Raw genomic sequence first — 18,745 nt, 5'->3', positions numbered from 1 at the left:
TCAAGTAAAATCTTGTCTTCAACGATAAAACAGTCTATTCTGTGAATGCCTGATCCCATAGCCAGGATTTAAGTGTCTTCTGGAAGGTCAGGGTGGAGGGGGAAGATCTAACCTCATTAGGGAGCTGAGGGAAAACAACAGTTGAGGGGCCACCTTGGAGAAGGCCCTATCTCTCGTCCCCACCAGACACAACTGTGATGGCGGTGGGACCGAGAGTAGGGCCTCCCTGGATGATCTTAAGGTCCTTGAAGGTTCATAGTGGGAGATATGTTGGGACAGGTAAACAGGGCCGGAACCATTTAGGACTTTATAGGTTAAAACCAGCACTTTGAATTGTGCTTGGAAGCTAATAGGCAGTCAGTGAAGCTGGAGTAACAAGGAAGTTGTGCGCTCCCTGTACCCTGCTCACGTGAGCAACTTGGCTGCCAAGTGTTGGACTAACTGAAGCTTCCGAACAGTCTTCAAAGACAACCCCACGTACAGTGCGTTGCAGTAACCTATTTGGGATGTAACCAGAGCATGGACCACCATGGTCAAACCTCCCAAGATAACGGGCGCAGCTGGCGCATAAGTTTTAACTGTGCAAAAGCTCCCCTGGCCACTGCTGAGGCCTGAGGTTCCAGGCTCAGCAATGAATCCAAGATCACTACCAAACTGCAAACCGGCTCCTTCAGGGGGAATGTAACCTTATCAAGCACAGGCTGTAACCCTATACTTTGTTCAGCCTTACGACTGACCAAGAGGACCTGCATGGGCTTATAATTGTTCTTGAATTAATACTTCCTCATTTAAATGTTATCTTGGTGTTACTACATAGGACTATGAACTTTAAGATCTTCGTGATGTCAATTTCTTATGACCTCTTTTCTCCATCTGTTTCAGAAAAATAATTCTGGTGTTGTGTATTTGTAGGTATGTGTACACACAAAGGTTTTCAATCTTAATTTTTCAATTGCAGGAAACAGAAGACGAGTATGGAACGTGTCCCTCAGGTTATGCACATTACACTCCAATCTATACGTTTCCCAATACACAAAGACTAAATACAGAAAAGAAACGACTTGCACAGGTAATATTTCATCTCACTACCTCAAACATTTAAGAAAATCTTCTTCCCATTAGATGGTATAGGAGGAATGAAATTTGTTCTCATTGTTCAGATGAGTATGGAATACAAAATTGCATGATTAGAATTCTACTTTCTCCTCCTTTCTCTAAAGGCCTGTTAATCTATCTTATGTCTGCTCCATGATATTAAATGGAAATTTAAGTGGAAATAATTTTAAATGGAAATGCCAACAATTATAATTGCTTACTTTTATATCCAAAGAATAAGGTCTAACATGGAGCTATGATTATTTCTTGTGGGAATTTTATATGAAATCAGAAAATAAGTTTTTATTTAGCATGCTAAAATGTAATTTTAAGAAGAAACAGAATGCAGAATCTGGGTATGTATCGGTTATAGTAATCATCATTTTATCTTTATAGAGCACCTCATTCTCATTAGCCTTGTTGACATTATCTCATGGAAAAATGTTCAGGTGTTATTTTGGCACAATAGTTGGTTTAATTCTCTTCTTTAGCTTTATTCTGGTTTTGGTATTAACAATTCGTAATCTGTACCATAATCTGCTTCTGGTCTTGTTTTTGGCAGGGAGAATCGAGATTTGCTGTCTTACGTTTCCAACTCTGTTTAATTTCTTTGGTGGCTTAAGAATGTGTTTGCAATGAATTGTTGACCTTGTAAGATTTAGTCAGTCACGCTGCTTCATTTATTGAGCCTAGACCATTTTTTCCCACAATTTTTTATTCTACTCTGATTCCTACTTTTCCATTACAATATTGTAAATTGAACAAGCAGTCCTATTTTGATGTGTGATCAGTTTCCCCCTGGACTCCAGCATAAAATCTTTAAATTTATTCGTCTTCTTTGGCCTCTGTAGTTGGGAGGTGAATAAACTTTGGTTATACAGGTTTGTTTCTAAAATGAATTTGTAAGTAAGTTGGAACAGGTACATTTTTAAGTGTAATTCCGGCAATATATATATATATAGAGAGAGAGAGAGAGAGAGAATGAGAGAGAGAGAGAGAGAGAGAGAGCTTTGGATAACATAGGGAAGAGTTTTCACCCTTTTGGTGTTTGTCTTGCTGTCTGTGTCCCTGTTCAGAAATTTTCTCCTCACTTTTTCCCCCTGTAATAATTGGATTTTGAAAAAAATGGCTTGTTGTGAAAACAAGGTTTGGTGTTAAAACTTTAGTTGAGACACTTTTTCCCCATGATAACTCTTTCAGGAGTGAATTTACCTTCGTGGGAGTAGATTTCTCTCACTTTGTTGTTGCATCCCCATTCTTAATTATGTTTGTGTTATAAGTCAGATGCTGGAGATGGGTATTTATATTAATTAGACATTGCATTATATTCTTTGGCTACTTTAGCTATCTCTCCTCACTAGTCATGCCACCCACTTCCACTTAGTTGAACAAAATATTGTGGAGTTGGGTTGTTGTAGGTTTTTCGGGTTACATGGCCATGTTCTAGAAGCATTCTCTCCTGACGCTTTGCCTGCATCTGTGGCAAGCATCCTCAGAGGATGTGTAAATTCATATATATATATATATATATATATAGAGAGAGAGAGAGAGAGAGAGAGAGATCATCTGCATTCAATGATACCTTGAATTAATTCAATTAATTAATTAATTTGTTCCATGCTACTTGTATGTCAAAACAAAACCCAGACCAAGCAGCAACTCTCAACTCAAATGCTCTTAAGTTGGGATGCTCTCAAGCCAAGGTTCCACTTTTTGATAATCTTTTAAGAATGCTTGTGGGAGAGGTCATATGTGGATGTCAAAGTCTGGTGAATGTGTATGAATTGCTAGCAATGATTATTTAATTTTGTGAATGCTTCAAAATAGATACGATGAGTTTTAATGAGTTATGTGACTGTTAGGGTCAGCAGTATGCCTTTTCTTTTTTTATAATAATTTTTATTTCATTAAAATACACACACACACATACACACACTACAGATGCATACAAATACAAACTAGATTACCTTCCCACACAGAATATAATATCTAACTAACATTAACCACAACTAAACTACCCTACAAACTAACATGTACATAAAGCTAGACTCCATTTCAGAACTAAATCTGAAGGATCCCCCCCCCCCAAATTTCTCTCTTAACATCAGGTTAAATTACTTGACTTACCAAAAAAGAACATTTTATGCATATTAGTCTTCAAAAGCATAATATTTCCTTCTTTCTTCTTTTTAAAGTTAAAAACAGTTCCTGATCTCTCAGAAATTTATTTGGTATCTTCTCTTGAATTAAATTTGTTCATTTTAGCCATTTCAAAGATCTCCAAAGTCCAATCTTCTTTTGTGGTGAGAGGAGTTTCATTTTCTATGGATTTCCACTTTTGAACTTATGACAGTCTTGCAGCTAATATAACAGATCACCCTAAACTTCACAACCTTAAATAGTTCATTAGAAATCCTCAACAGAAAAAAATCTCGAGTTTTAGAGTGTTTACAATGAATGAATTAGAACCAGACATCCTGAGGAGTGAGGTTGAATGGGCCTTAAGAAGCACTGCTAACAACAAGGCAGCAGGAGACGATGGGATCCCAGCTGAACTGTTTAAAATCTTAAAAGATGATGCTGTCAAGGTGATGCATGCCGTATGCCAGCAAATATGGAAAACACAAGAATGGCCATCAGACTGGAAAAAATCAATTTATATCCCCATACCAAAAAAGGGAAATGCGAAAGACTGCTCAAACTTCCGTACAGTGACCCTTATTTCTCATGCCAGTAAGGTAATGCTCAAGATCCTGCAAGGAAGACTCCAGCAATACATGGAGCAAGAGTTGCCAGATGTTCAAGCTGGGTTTAGAAAAGGCAGAGGAACGAGAGACCAGATTGCCAATATCCACTGGATAATGGAGAAAGGCAGGGAGTTTCAGAAAAACATCTATTTCTGCTTCATTGACTATTCTGAAGCCTTTGACTGTGTGGATCATAATAAATTGTGGCAAGTTCTTGGTGGGATGGGCATACCAAGCCACCTTGTCTCTCTCCTGAGGAATCTGTACAAGGACCAAGTAGCAACAGTCAGAACTGACCACGGAACAACAGACTGGTTCAAGATTGGGAAAGGCGTACGGCAAGGCTGCATACTCTCACCCAACCTTTTTAACTTGTATGCAGAACACATCATGCGATGTGAGGGGCTTGGTGAATGCAAAGCTGGGGTGAAAATTGCTGGAAGAAACATTAACAACCTCAGATATGCAGATGACACCACTCTGATGGCCGAAAGCGAGGAGGAGCTGAGGAGCCTTCTAATCAAGGTGAAAGAAGAAAGCGCAAAAGCTGGGTTGCAGCTAAACATAAAAAAAAACCAAGATTATGGCAACAAGAATGACTGACAACTGGAAAATAGAGGGAGAAAACGTAGAGGCCATGACAGACTTTGTATTTCTAGGTGCAGACTGTGGCCAGGAAATCAGAAGATGCTTACTTCTTGGGAGGAGAGCAATGTCCAATCTCGATAAAATAGTAAAGAGTAGAGACATCACATGGGCAACAAAGATCCGCATAGTCAAAGCCATGGTATTCCTTGTAGTAACCTACGGATATGAGAGCTGGACCTTAGCGAAGGCTGAGCGAAGGAAGATAGATGCTTTTGAACTGTGGTGTTGGAGGAAACTTCTGAGAGTGCCTTGGACCACGAGAAGATCCAACCAGTCCATCCTCCAGGAAATAAAGCCCGACTGCTCATTGGAGGGAAGGATACTAGAGACAAAGTTGAAGTACTTTGGCCACATCATGAGACAGCAAAGCCTAGAGAAGACAATTATGCTGGGGAAAGTGGAAGGCAAAAGGAAGAGGGGCCGACCAAGGGCAAGATGGATGGATGGATGGCATCCTTGAAGTGACTGGACTGACCTTGAAGGAGCTGGGGGTGGTGACTGCTGACAGGGAGCTCTGGCGTGGGCTGGTCCATGAGGTCACGAAGAGTCAGAGACGACTGAACGAATGAACAACAACAACAAAATTACTATGGAATTATTGGCATGTGTTTCTGAGAAGCAGAAGTGGTGCACAGGATGAGATTCAGTTGTAGGACTATCAAGTCTAGGCTTAGTGGTTGAAACTGTTCAGGACGGACAAATCTGTTGTCTATAAGATTCTGAGATCCACCAACAGGAGCTTGATGCAAAACATACACATTTAGATTCAAACAATTATAAGGTTGAATATTTGTTTTGAGCCCCATCTGATCTTGAAAGCTAAACAAGGCTACCCTCCCACCCCCACCCCCCACCCTGAGATTAGTACTTGGATAGGAGACCACCAGTGAATATTAAATGGAAAATATCAGGTAATATCAGGGAAAAGAATTGGTAAAAACCCCACTGAGTATTCCTTCCCTAAGAATAAACAAAACATGGAGCCACCAGGGCTCAATAGCAACTTGGAGACACATAAGAATGGAAGGTAACTCTGGCTTTTTACATACAAATCCCAATTATCACCTCAAGCTTTCTTCATTTCAGTTGTATAATTTAGAGTGACAGAATATTCATTTTGTTTCAGCATTATTAAACATTTGGGAGTCAAAAATCCTTGCTGACCTATTGCAAATCACCCAGAGCTTTGTAGCTATTCCAGCTCTACTGCTTGCCTAGCCCTGCCTTAGTCCAAAGACTGTGGGTATTATTGTAGGCTTACTTTTAATTACCGTAGGCAAACTGGTCATATTCAGTTTTACAGATTGTTTTTCAAGTCAGCGATTATACATTTCTATATCTGTAACTTCCCAGTGTGTGTTGCATCAGGTTTTTCAGAAAACATAGTTCTGTAAATATTTAATATATTGACAATTTGAGAAAGCAAATAGTGCATATGTAAAAAAAAAAAAAAAACCCTAACTGAACTGCAAATGTATAGTTAACAGTTTTAATCAGTATGACAACTTGTGTGTCATTTTCTACCACAAGTTCACTGTGTTCTGTAAACTGATATGGCAAAATCTGTGGTACCTTTATATTGAATATATTGCTGTCTTTTAAAAGCAAAGAATGTTGGCAATCTGTCAAATAAATTGAGTTTTTATGTAGATCTTGTACATTTACTGCATCTTGAAAGCATGTGCTGATTTATTTTCTAGTTAGTTTTATCTGCTTTTCCACGTTTATTGATCAGCAGTAGACCCAATCTGACCAAATTATAAATGTATGTTGTTTAAGAACTGCAAACTGGCAAAATATGTGATTTATTTTGCAATTTAGATCTTTTTGGACAAGGTTTGAGAGCAGTCTATCCTGTAATTTATTCTAAACCTAATAATTAAGCTATTATTTTAATGATGGGCTAAGGATTTTGGAATTACACTGTTAAAGAAAGATTTTTTCTGCTAAATCCCAAACATTATTTTCTAGTATAAGTTCATTTTTCTGCATTTTATGCAAAAAATAAGCCCAGAAATCTTTAGCTACTTAAATAATTCTGTGTGAATCTGAATGGCAACTTATCAGTATCTAGTTTCAAATCAACGTCTTCTCTGCTGTATTTACCCCAATGTTGATTTCTATTCAGTAACTGTTTGAGACTTCTAGTTCAAAATGTATATAAGGGAACGTAAGATAAGTAAAATTATAATTTTAATTTAAAAATGAACTCTGATGTTTTTTTCTGTTCAGTCCTGGTTCTGGGATAGGGATAGGGATTTAATGATTCCAAATATATTAAAAAGCTATATTAAAACATCATCTATTCTCAGCCAGGCATTTGATTAAGTTGGCATTATAAAATAGTATATAAAACCCTAATCATTTTCCATTGTTGAAGATCACATTAATGCCATTGTATCTGACGTTGGCGTTAGTATTATTGTCATTTTTCTGGAGCCGAATATGAATATGCTTTCTACCCCAGCAAACAGTAGTTTGCATGCCAGTCCGCTAATTAGTCCAGTTATTTCCTGTTTTTTTGATGAGGTTTAAATAAATGTCAAGGGTACAGCCATGAAGATCTCCCAATTAGGCTCTGCGTTTGTAAAACCCAGCCCCTTTGCTTTTGTGTGAGGATGAGGTTTCCAACTGCAGCATCAGTCTAACAGGGCTCAAGGGAAAGGCTACTGCTCTGCTTTTATTGAAAACAAGGCCAGTTTGGCCCAGGGAGAATATTGGCATTGGTCACACTGCAGATCTGTTGTTCACAATGAATATTTACTCATCTCTATCAACAGCCAGCATAGATTTCTTCCCCGCTCGCCATTGCCGAATCAATGTTCAGATTTTAAAATATATAAATAAATTAATCTATGTTGTGATTTTTTTTAAAAGACAAAATTGCCTCTGTATAAGGTAAGGCGATTAAATAATTTTTATTGCAGAGTAGCTTGTTGCGCTGGCTTCTTTGTGCTCGTAATGGGTTCCTCCAAAGTGGTGGGGAGGACCACCCCCTTCCTTCAACAAAGCAACACATAAAGAAAATGCACGATTGATCTTTTCCTAAGACGTTCGGAAAAGAATTATTCTATTTCTGTAAGACATGTGTCAGCCTCCTCAGAGCTATTCTGGGCTGTTTGGCGGTGGCTACGCAGAGGAGGGAGGGGGGAAAAAAAGGAGAAAGCTTAGCTGCATTGCAAGTCAAAATTAACAGATGGATTGCCCTAAGCGAGGGAAAAACCACCACCACCACCAAATCTAGTGAAAGTGGAAGGCTGAAGCTTTCTTTCTTTCTTTTCTTTTTTTATTGTTAAGCCTTATTAAAACCTTGGCATGTATTTTACTCTTAACTCTTTCCTGGCTTAACGGCTGAGTAATCACTCTTCTGTCTTTTGTCAAAGTTAGATTGAATGTACCATTGCAATAAATTCCAAGTTAGCTGTTTGGAAGCAGCTTAAGGAATTTTGTTACATTTGTATGGCATCTGCCTCTCTCCTACTTCCTGGGAGTTAAAAAGACCTATAAATGTATGTTATACTATTAAAAGATTAGGTATTGAGGGTCTTCACTGTCCATATATGTTGCTTCCCAGCTATTATTCTATATCTACAGCATCCGTTAAAAATAGAACAATGGTGAATGTCTTGGCAGATGCATGACTATGATTTCCCTAGTTTTTTCCTCCCCTTTTTACTGGAGGGGGAAGCTGCCTTATAGGGTTTTCTAGTGTATTTGGCACAGCTCAATGTAACACAAATATAAGTGCACTTTATAACAATTAGCATATTCATCCTTACAATTGTACCTTCAGGCATACAGTAACTGGTAGCTGTGATGTTTTTTTAATGAGGCATTTGAGTGCAGTGTGGATTTTCCAGGAACCACTGTGTGTCAGAAATATATGTATATGTATCAAACTCCCTTTTCATAAAGATGCCACAAATTAAATGCAGTGTCCTTCACTGCTAAAACTGCATTTCATCTAAGCTTCTGTAACTGCAATAGAAGTCTTTGTCCGTTGCTTGAATGAGTATTGATAAGTTGGAATGTCCTAAACAACTAAGAGTAGATCACAACACATGAAATGCCACCAGCAAAATAATTTAACAAATGCCCTCCATTTCCTCAGTGTTTTCATGTACATTGCATTACGTTAAATGATTGAATTGTTGTATGTATCAATGTATTATCGAAGGCTTTCGTGGCAGGAATCACTGGGTTGTTGTAGGTTTTTCCGGGCTATATGGCTGTGTTCTAGAGGCATTTTCTCCTGACGTTTCACCTGCATCTATGGCAAGCATCCTCAGAGGGGAGAAAATGCATCTAGAACATGGCCACAACAACCGATTGAATTGCTGGGTTTTTTTAAATATAATTTTTATTGTGCTTTTTTCCCAATGTATACAGCGAAAGTGGGGGGAAACATAAAAAGTTTTTAGAAAAGTGGGAAAAGTAGGAAACAGAGAGAGAAAAGTTTAAAAAAAGGAAAAAAAGAAGAAGAGTCTTGTGTGGAACGTCCCAAATGTCTTTTAAGGTTGCTTCCTTAGTCAATTGTAGTATTTTCCGTCAATTCCGCCCGTTCGGCTTCTTCTGATTATTGTGTTTTCAAATGTTGTCCGTTCTTATTGCCTGCTCGGCTTCTTCTTGTTTTTATATTTTCAAATGTTAGACAGGTCTAGCTTTAATGCAAAGTTTTTATTAGCTATATAATCCTTGAATCCATCCCAGTTTGTCTTCTTTTGAGTATTGCTCAGTCTTTGTGATAAACTGTCCATCTGAATTAAATCAAAAACCTTTAAGATCCAATCTTCGATGCTTGGCATTTTGTTTTGCTTCCAAACTTTTGCTATTAGCAGTCTGGCTGCAGTGCTTAAAAGGAAAAGTACCTTGTCTTGATTTGTATCTATTTTTGTATTTGTAATATTGAGGAGATAGGTCTCCGGAAGTTGAGAGAATTTTGTTTTTATTATTCTTTGTGTTACTAAATGAATATCCTTCCAGAAATTTTTAAAATGTTTTTACAGGTCCACCATTGGTGGAAAAAGGTCCCTATCTCTTTTCCGCAATTCCAGCAAAGATTCGATAAGCTTTTATTGAATTTGGCCAGTTTTACTGTGGTATGATACCATCTATACATCATTTTATACTAGTTTTCTCGAATATCTGCCGCTACAGTATATTTCAATTTGGTGTTCCAGATTTCTTCCCACTGTTTCGTTAAAATATTATGGCCCAGATCCCTGGCCCATTTAATTTGGCAATCCTTAATCTGTTCTTCTTTTGTATTCCAAAGCAATAATTGGTGGTATAGTATTCTAATTAATTTTTTCCCTTCTATATGACCGTTTCCCAAAGGTCTGGCTCCTGATGGAAGCCGACCGTCTCATCTTCTTTATAACCTTTATGAATTTGAAAATATTGCAGCCAGGTTAGTTTTCCATTTAATTGTTTAATTTCTTCAAAAGATTTTAGAGTTAATTGTTTTTCCTTTGTTTTTTTAAAGATTTGTTGGTTGTTGTTGTTGTTCATTCGTTCAGTCGTCTCCGACTCTTCGTGACCTCATGGACCAGCCCATGCAGAGCTCCCTGTCGGCCGTCACCACCCCCAGCTCCTTCAAGGTCAGTCCAGTCACTTCAAGGATGCCATCCATCCATCTTGCCCTTGGTCGGCCCCTCTTCCTTTTGCCTTCCACTTTCCCCAGCATAATTGTCTTCTCTAGGCTTTCCTGTCTCCTCATGATATGGCCAAAGTACTTCAACTTTGTCTCTAGTATGTAAGCCAATTTCCTTCCGCTAATTCCTTTCTATGTCTATTGCTGTTTTCATGTTTTATTCCCTAAATAGGCCATAGTAGAAAATTTCTCAAAGACAATTGCATGCACACAATTTCAGTTTGTGAGTTGCTCCTTTTTATTACTGTTTTGTACCTGGCAAATCTCCTGCAGGCTGTCATGTTGGTTGCTTTCAGAAAGAAGGGTGACCCCATACATCAGGAACCTCCCTTCTTTTCTTTTTTCCCTCTTTTCCTTTCCCAGAAAAGGCGTTCTCTATACCTTCATGTCTTCAGTCAAAGAGTTAGGGAGAATGGGATGAGAAAATAAAACCCATTCATAATATAGGTGATTCAACCTATATTGTGAATCCAAACAAACTTTGACATAATAATTTCAGGAGCCAAAAAAGGAATATCTCTTAAGTTTTCCATTGGAATCTGATTTGTTTGAAAGTGGTGGAATAACTACACCATATTTGTATATTTCCACCATCTTAGTCCCCTGCCAGAAATTCTGCATGAGGCTGGGGCGGTATTAAGTCTCATATTCCAATTTGAGTAATGTGAATAAAATATTATATGTGACAGATGTCATATAGAGTAACACTGAGCAGTGCTGAACCTACGGATTAGTGGTCTGCTTCATCTTTAAGAAAAGGTTTCTTATTTAAAAAATGTTAAATTAGCCAAATATTTTTGACAAAAGGGAGCATAATTGATAGGTGCAGTTCGTAAAGAGAATTTCAAGACAGGATCTTTTGTCTTTGCATGTCAGTTATGATCCATCTGTATTGCTAAACAGGCAGTGTATCTTTTAATTAAAAATAGAAAAGCTTTAAGTGGAAAAAATTACGAGACTGCCCTCTAGTGGAATAAATGCCTTTCCCGCAAGAATATAGATGGTGAACGCTGCACGGCGAAGCTTGATTCTTTACAGCCCAGAAGCAAAATATTTGTTTCTGTCATAACCTTTTTATCGCAACGATTTCCTCACTTGTTCATTATGAATGCTTACTGCATCTTAAGTGTACTTAGTATTACTGACTTGCATCATCACTGGATTATACATAAAATATTTGCCCCCAGTTTATCATAGTTTCCTCATCTGGCAGAAAGAAATGGGGTGGGAGAGAAGGACAAGCACAAACATTTCCTTATCAATGTGCACAACTGTTTAGTGGCATTAATTGTATCTTTTTCCTGGATCTTTCAAGGGCATTCTGTAAACACAAGTGGAACAAGAAATGAAGGCACTTAATTTCCTAGACACTTTTGCAGTTTTATTCCTTTTAAAAGGGTAATATGAGATTTCCACCAAACTCACATTCATCCTTATGCATTTATTTGCTTATCTAAAAGACATTTAGTTCTCTTTTTCAGATGGAAAACTCTTAACACACATAAATCACAGAGTTTTGCTGTAGAAACCACAATATTATTTTTAAAAGAAATGCAAATAGCAGTGGCTAATGTTTTTTATGAGTATGGTTTAAATCTAAAATGGTAAAATATGTGTTCAGTATTTTACTTTTTAAAAATCCAGCCATGCCTATCTCCTTGGGGAAGGAGTTTGGAAGGGCCACTGAGAAATCCCTCTTCTTAGTACTTGAAGCCTGACTGCAGGACAGAGAGCAGGGCCCGTGGTGCTGATCTTAATGCTTGGGCCAGTTTGTGCAATTATAAATAAGATTTTGCCTAATGTGTGGTCCCAAAAAATCTAGTTTTAAAAGCCTAAATTATAAATTCTTGGAAATGAATAAACACCCAACTGATGCATAATAAATATAACCTTGCCATCTCATTCCCACAGATCTTCTAGACCCCATAATTTTATTTATTTATTTATTTCGTGTACTTCTACCCCGCCCTTCTCAACCCCCGAGGGGGGACTCAGGGCGGCTTACAAAAGGCACATCTTGGTGCCTACGCAAATACAATAACATATAAAACCAGCAATTAAATGGTCAACAATTAAAACAATTAAAAACAACTATATATCATACAATCAATAGCCAATCTCAGACACAGCGTTCGCCAACTCAGAGTTCATATTTCGTTCCACCTTGTCCAATTCCTATCCATCGTCACAGTCCCTTATTCATCTGCCAGATTGCCCAAACGCCTGGTCCCACATCCATGTTTTTAATTTCTTTCTGAAGGAAAGGAGGGATGTTGCTGATCTGATCTCCCCGGGGAGTGAATTCCATAGGTGAGGGGCCACCACTGAGAAGGCCCTGCTCCTCGTCCCCGCCAATCTCACTTGTGACAGAGGCGGGGTCAAGAGCAGGGCCTCCCCAGAGTATCTCAGACTCCGAGATGGGATGTAAAGGGAGATGCGTATAAGATGCAATTTTACAAAGCATGCTTATGGTCAACTCAAAAGCATATTAAGGTTGTATCTGGCCAGCATTCTTTAAATAAATAAGGTTATAAGCACAAGCTTATAAAAAAGTATTCCTGAGGAACTGACACTATGTTTACTTCCATTGGCAGCTCCAGACTATGTATCTAACGTTGGGGGGGGGGGGGGGGGGGTATGAGACCGATCCATAACCAGATGTAAATTTCAATCTAGGTACTATTATTTATTTTATTTATTTAAAAGTTTTATATACCGACCTTCTCACCTCTCTTGAGGGACTCAGACCAGTTTCCAACCATAATATCACATACAGTTAATAAAACATAATAATTCATTTTACAATAAAACATTAAAACAGCAATTACATTCAATAACTACAATGGTCAGTCGTCACACTAAACTCGTTGTTCATCATCCTCCATCCATATCTGGCTCACTCGTCGAATGCCTGTCTCTATAACCACATCTTCAGCTGTTTCCTGAATGTCAGGATAGAAGGGGCGGTTCTGATCTCCAGTGGGAGAGAGTTCCAGAGTAGAGGGGCCACCATCGAGAGGGCCCTGTCCCTCGTCCCCACCAGACGCCCTTGCGAGGCCGGTGGGACCGAGAGCAGGGCCTCTCCAGACGATCTTAATAATCTTGACGGTTCATAGAGGAGAATACGTTCAGAGAGGTAAACAGGGCCAGAGTCGTTTAGGGCTTTATAGGTTAACACCAGCACTACATCTCCAAACCTACAGTACTTTAGTTTTATCCAGATTGGGATTCATCTTATTTAGTGCTGATTCCAGACATCTGTCAAATGTTGGTTTGTTTCTTGATTGTGTAGTTTATTATTTAGATTTAGTATCAGCTTTTCCTCAGTGAAGTCAAGGTGCCACACATGGTTTTCTTTTTACCTAAGCTGAGAGTGAATGGTTGGCCTAAGGTCACCTAATGTTTCTCTTGCCTACTGATTCCCTGTCCAACACTTCAGCAAATGCATCACTCTAGCTCCACTGTCTCGCCGATTAGATAGTGGGAAAGACAGGCAGAATTCTCACCTGTATTTTCATAGCTCATCAGTCCACACATTTAAATGCAGTGTCATGGAGATGTGATAAAATTGGGAGCCGAGACAGAACTTCCTGCACAGATCCCACATCTGTAGACAAGGAGTGGAACAAACGTGGACACCTTCATAGACTTCCCTGGGGAGGAATAAAAGTATTGATCTACATCCTACCCCAGAGAGATCACCCAGAACAATATACAATGACAATATACAAGAGTTTAATTTGTCCTGTAACCGAGCTTTAATTTAAGATGTCCTTATCGCCAAGCAAATTCCCATTGAAATGCTATTAATCCATTCCAGCCCCCCTACCCCCTATTTTTGTTACATATTTTTAAATAAGTAAATGTACTTTATCTATATAAATAAAAATGTAATGTTCATTTGTGGGATTAACAGAACTCAAAAACTACTGGACGAATTGACACCAAATTTGGACACAAGACATATAACAACCCAATGTATGTCCTTCACTCAAAAAAATTGATTTTGTCATTTGGAAGTTGTAGTTGCTGGGATTCATAGTTCACCTACAATCAAAGAGCATTCTGAACCCCACCAACGATGGAATTGAACCAAACTTGGCACACAGTTCTCCCATGAGCAACAGAAAATACTGGAAGGGTTTGGTGGGCAGTGTCCTTTGGTTTTGGAGTTGTAGTTCACCTACATCCAGAGATCACTGGGGACTCAAACAATGATGGATCTGGACCAAGTGTATAAATATAAATATAGCCATGTATAAATATGTGAGAGGAAGCCACAGGGAGAAGGGAACAAGCTTGTTTTCTGCTTCCCTGGAGACTAGGACACAAAACAATGGCTTCAAACTACAAGAAAGGAGATTCTATCTGAACATGAGGAAGAACTTCCTGACTGTGAGAGCCGTTCAGCAGTGGAACTCTCTGCCCCGGAGTGTGGTGGAGGCTCCTTCTTTGGAAGCTTTTAAACAGAGGCTGGATGGCCATCTGTCGGGGGTGAATTGAATGCAATATTCCTGCTTCTTGGCAGGGGGTTGGACTAAATGGCCCATGAGGTCTCTTCCAACTCTATGATTCTATGAAAGACCTTTCTGAACCCCACAAACGATGGAATTGAACCAAACTTGGCACACAGTTCTCCCATGACAAACAGAAAATACTGCAAGGGTTTAGTTGGCAGTGTCCTTTGGTTTTGGAGTTGTAGTTCACCTACATCCAGAGATCACTGTGGACTCAAGCAATGATGGATCTGGACCAAACTCTACACAAATACTCAATATGCCCAAATGTGAACACCGGTGGAGTGTGGGGAAAATAGAATCTTGACATTTGGGAGTTGTAGTCGCTGGGATTTATAGTTCACCTACAATCACAGAGCATTCTGAACCCCACCAACGATAGAACTGGGTCAAACCTCCCACACAGGACCCCCCATGTGGGCCACAGCAACGCGTGGCAGGGGGCGGCTAGTAAATAATAAATATTATAAATGCACATTCAGATGGAACAATAAAAAGAAACATCCACTTTAAAATGCAGGAAGCACAAAGTTGTGGCACAATGATAGACGCACAAAGTGAAGAGGCAGAAGCATCATTTTCTTCATAATATACCCATTCCAGCCTCCCTCCCTCTCTTGCTTTCTTTCCCTCTCGCTCTCTCTCTTCATGAAGCTAAACATACCAGAAATAAAAACCATACAAAATCAACTAACCTAACGTTCTTCAAAGTGAAGAGCACGAATCACGGAAACATGGAGGCTGCTCCCTTGAAGCCCTAAAGTCTTGTACTCTCGTGCTAGCACTTAACTCAAATTGCTGTTCTTATGTCAAAGCAAAACCGGGGCAGAGTGGCAGCTCTGAACTCAAAATGCTTTTACGTTGAGACAATCAAGGCTCTATTGTAGTGTCAGTTGTGTTTAAAGTGGCTGTGCAATACAGGAGAACCAATAGGGTCACATAAGCTTTGCGTCAAACCCAAATCCAGGCATTTTGTCCTAAAGGCATTCTTTTGTCCTAAAGGCATTCTAACCCAGGCAAGAAGCCAGGTCAGAAAAAATCTATGTAATCAATATCATCCCATGTTTTTGGTGCTGAAATGATGCTGTTCACTGGTATTAAACTGTAAGCCCCAAAACAGAAGCTACAAAAATTAAAGCTGGGAAGAATAACAGGAAATATATTCTATAAATCAAATGAATCAGGTAGTTTCTCTTCAGTTTGGGCTATTCATTTTATTCTTCTACAGCTCAGAAGGAATGTGACTAGTTGTCCTATTTGAGTATATCACCAAGGAATATGATAAACAGGATGTTATTATAGATCGCACTAGCAACACCTAGTGGTTTCTGTAGTTGTGCTCTTTCCCTTTAGCCATTGATTCTACAAGGCCTAGGGCAGACATGGTTTTCTTTTCACTGTTATGTGCCCATTATACATAGAGGAAACTGTATGTAAATGTAGTTGTAGAAATGACATCAATACTTGCATTTTCTTCTCTCCCTTTAAAAACAAAAGAAAAACTCCAGTTATTTCCATTTCTATCCTTTACCTTCCCAATGAAAACTCCCAAATAAGTCAAAGAAAACGTTGTTGAATAAAAGGGGGAAAATTACAGGTCTTTAGAAATTAGGCTCAACCTTTAAAAAGTTCCTAGAGGAACCAAATTTCACAATTGTGATGCAGCCATAGGAAATACTCCTCTGCTTTTGCTATCCAAATATAACATTAAAATAGTTGTGAAATGTTATGATTCGGTGAAGGAGATTTTGTAAGAATGAGGAAAGCCCATAGTTTTTGAACTGAACAAACAAAATTGGCTATGTTTCCAGCAAGAAAATAGAAAGGAGGCAACCCAACCCCCCCCCCCCCCCCACAATACCTTCTTGATTGTAATGTTTATATTATAATGCTATATTGTTAATGTATTCATATGTTTTTATGTACTTATGATGTTGTTGCTTGTTGCTTATGTTTTGGTTTTATTTTGCTGTAATATGTTGTCTGGGCTTGGCCTCATGTAAACCGCCCTGAGTCCCCATTGGGGAGATGGTGGCTGGGTATAAATAAAGATTATTATTATTATTATTATTATTATTGATTTTATAAATGAGTAGAAGTTTTAGAATCATAGAATCAAAGAGTTGGAAGAGACCTCATGGGCCATCCAGTCCAACCCCCTGCCAAGAAGCAAGAATATTGCATTCAAAGCACCCCTGACAGATGGCCATCCAGCCTCTGTTTAAAAGCTTCCAAAGAAGGAGCTCCACCACACTCCAGGGCAGAGAGTTCCACTGCTGAACGGCTCTCACAGTCAGGAAGTTCTTCCTAATATTCAGATGGAATCTCCTCTCTTGTAGTTTGAAGCCATTGTTCCGCGTCCTAGTCTCCAAGGAAGCAGAAAACAAGCTTGCTCCCTCCTCCCTGTGGCTTCCTCTCACATATATATACATGGCTATCATATCTCCTCTCAGCCTTCTCTTCTTCAAGCTAAACATGCCCAGCTCCTTAAGCCGCTCCTCATAGGGCTTGTTCTCCAGACCCTTGATCATTTTAGTCGCCCTCCTCTGGACACATTCCAGCTTGTCAATATCTCTCTTGAATTGTGGTGCCCAGAACTGGACACAATATTCCAGGTGTGGTCTAACCAGAGCAGAATAGAGGGGTAGCATTACTTCCCTAGATCTAGACACTATGCTCCTATTAATGCAGGCCAAAATCCCATTGGCCTGCAGTTTTCTAAATTACCCAGTACACAAAAGAAATGCTACCTTTTCCCTCCTTTTTTAGTAAACTGAAGAAGTCTAGTTATTATTAGAACATTGATCAGGAAGGAAATAAAAGTCTCTCCCCCCCCCCCCTTTTTTTTTCTTTCCAAAAATGGCAGAGAAAAAATGTGCTCATTTGAAAATGAAGAAAGGACAGAAATTAAAAGCTTAAATAACTTCGAACAGCAGGGGATAACAGCACAGGAAAGTTAGCTGAAATGACTTTGACAGTTTTTGCAGGTGTGCATTTTACGTTGCTTCATCTAGTTGAGCTTTGAAAAAAGACTACCTCATTTTGAAATTTATCAGGGGTTTCTTTTACTTTAGGAGTGGCATTTCTTATATCTATATAAACAAAAATGTAATGTTCGTTTGTGATATTAACAGAACTCAAAAACCACTGGACAAATTGACACCAAATTTGGACACAAGACACCTAACAACCCAATGTATGTCCTTCACTAAAAAAAATGATTTTGTCATTTGGGAGTTGTAGTTGCTGGGATTTATAGTTCACCTACAATCAAAGAACATTCTGAACCCCACCAACGATGGAATTGAACCAAATTTGGCACACAGTTCTCCCATGACCAACAGAAAATACTGGAAGGGTTTGGTGGGCATTGTCCTTTGGTTTTGGAGTTGTAGTTCACCTACATCCAGAGATCACTGTGGACTCAAACAATAATGGATCTGGACCAAACTCTACACAAATACTCAATATGCCCAAATGTGAACACTGGTGGAGTTTGGGGAAAATAGAATCTTGACATTTGGGAGTTGTTGCTGGGATTTATAGTTCACTTACAATCACAGAGCATTCTGAACCCCACCAACGTTAGAATTGGCCCAAACCTCCCACACAGAAAAGCGATGTGGGCCACAGCAACGTGTGGCAGGGGACGGCTAGTACTATATAAGAAAGTAATCACTTTTGAAAAATTGATCTCTCTCAAATATCAATTGCATACAGTCTCTTCAGTCACAGATGATGCTCCACACAATCATTGCTCCCACTCATCTGCATCACTGGTAGTTTTGGTGTACTGAGCCAAAACAAAGCTCTTGATTTCATTTGCACTTTCTTATTGTTGCAAAGTGCCACGGTTTTACCACATGCTTTCCATTCTTTTGTTTATTTTTAATACAAGGCCTGGGGTGCCTTTGGATGATCTTTTCCCCTTGCATATCTTGCCTTAGTTACAGAGGAAAAGTGCAAATAGATGCCTTGATTTCTTGAATTTATATCCTGCCTTTCTCTTGTGATGGGATGCAGGTTCTTACCTAGAAAGCCCTGAACGGTTTGGGACCCGCCTGCCTGCGTGACCGCATTTCTGT

The 18,745-nt window shown here is 39.0% G+C and overlaps 1 protein-coding gene across 3 annotated transcripts in view; it reads left to right on the top strand.

Annotated features, from left to right (window-relative positions):
* Positions 1 to 18,745, top strand: part of DENND1B (DENN domain containing 1B) — a 247,935-nt gene that overhangs the window by 202,433 nt on the left and 26,757 nt on the right. For all 3 annotated transcript variants that reach the window (XM_060774564.2, XM_060774562.2, XM_060774565.2), the window contains one exon: positions 959 to 1,069. In XM_060774564.2, the coding sequence (XP_060630547.2) occupies positions 959 to 1,069 (111 nt within the window). The remainder of the gene's footprint in view (positions 1 to 958; positions 1,070 to 18,745) is intronic.

Source organism: Anolis sagrei, chromosome 4 (assembly GCF_037176765.1).
Source record: "Anolis sagrei isolate rAnoSag1 chromosome 4, rAnoSag1.mat, whole genome shotgun sequence".
Taxonomy (NCBI): domain Eukaryota; kingdom Metazoa; phylum Chordata; class Lepidosauria; order Squamata; family Dactyloidae; genus Anolis; species Anolis sagrei.
The sequence above is the reverse complement of the archived record's forward strand: the minus strand, read 5'-3'. Positions and strand labels throughout refer to the sequence as shown.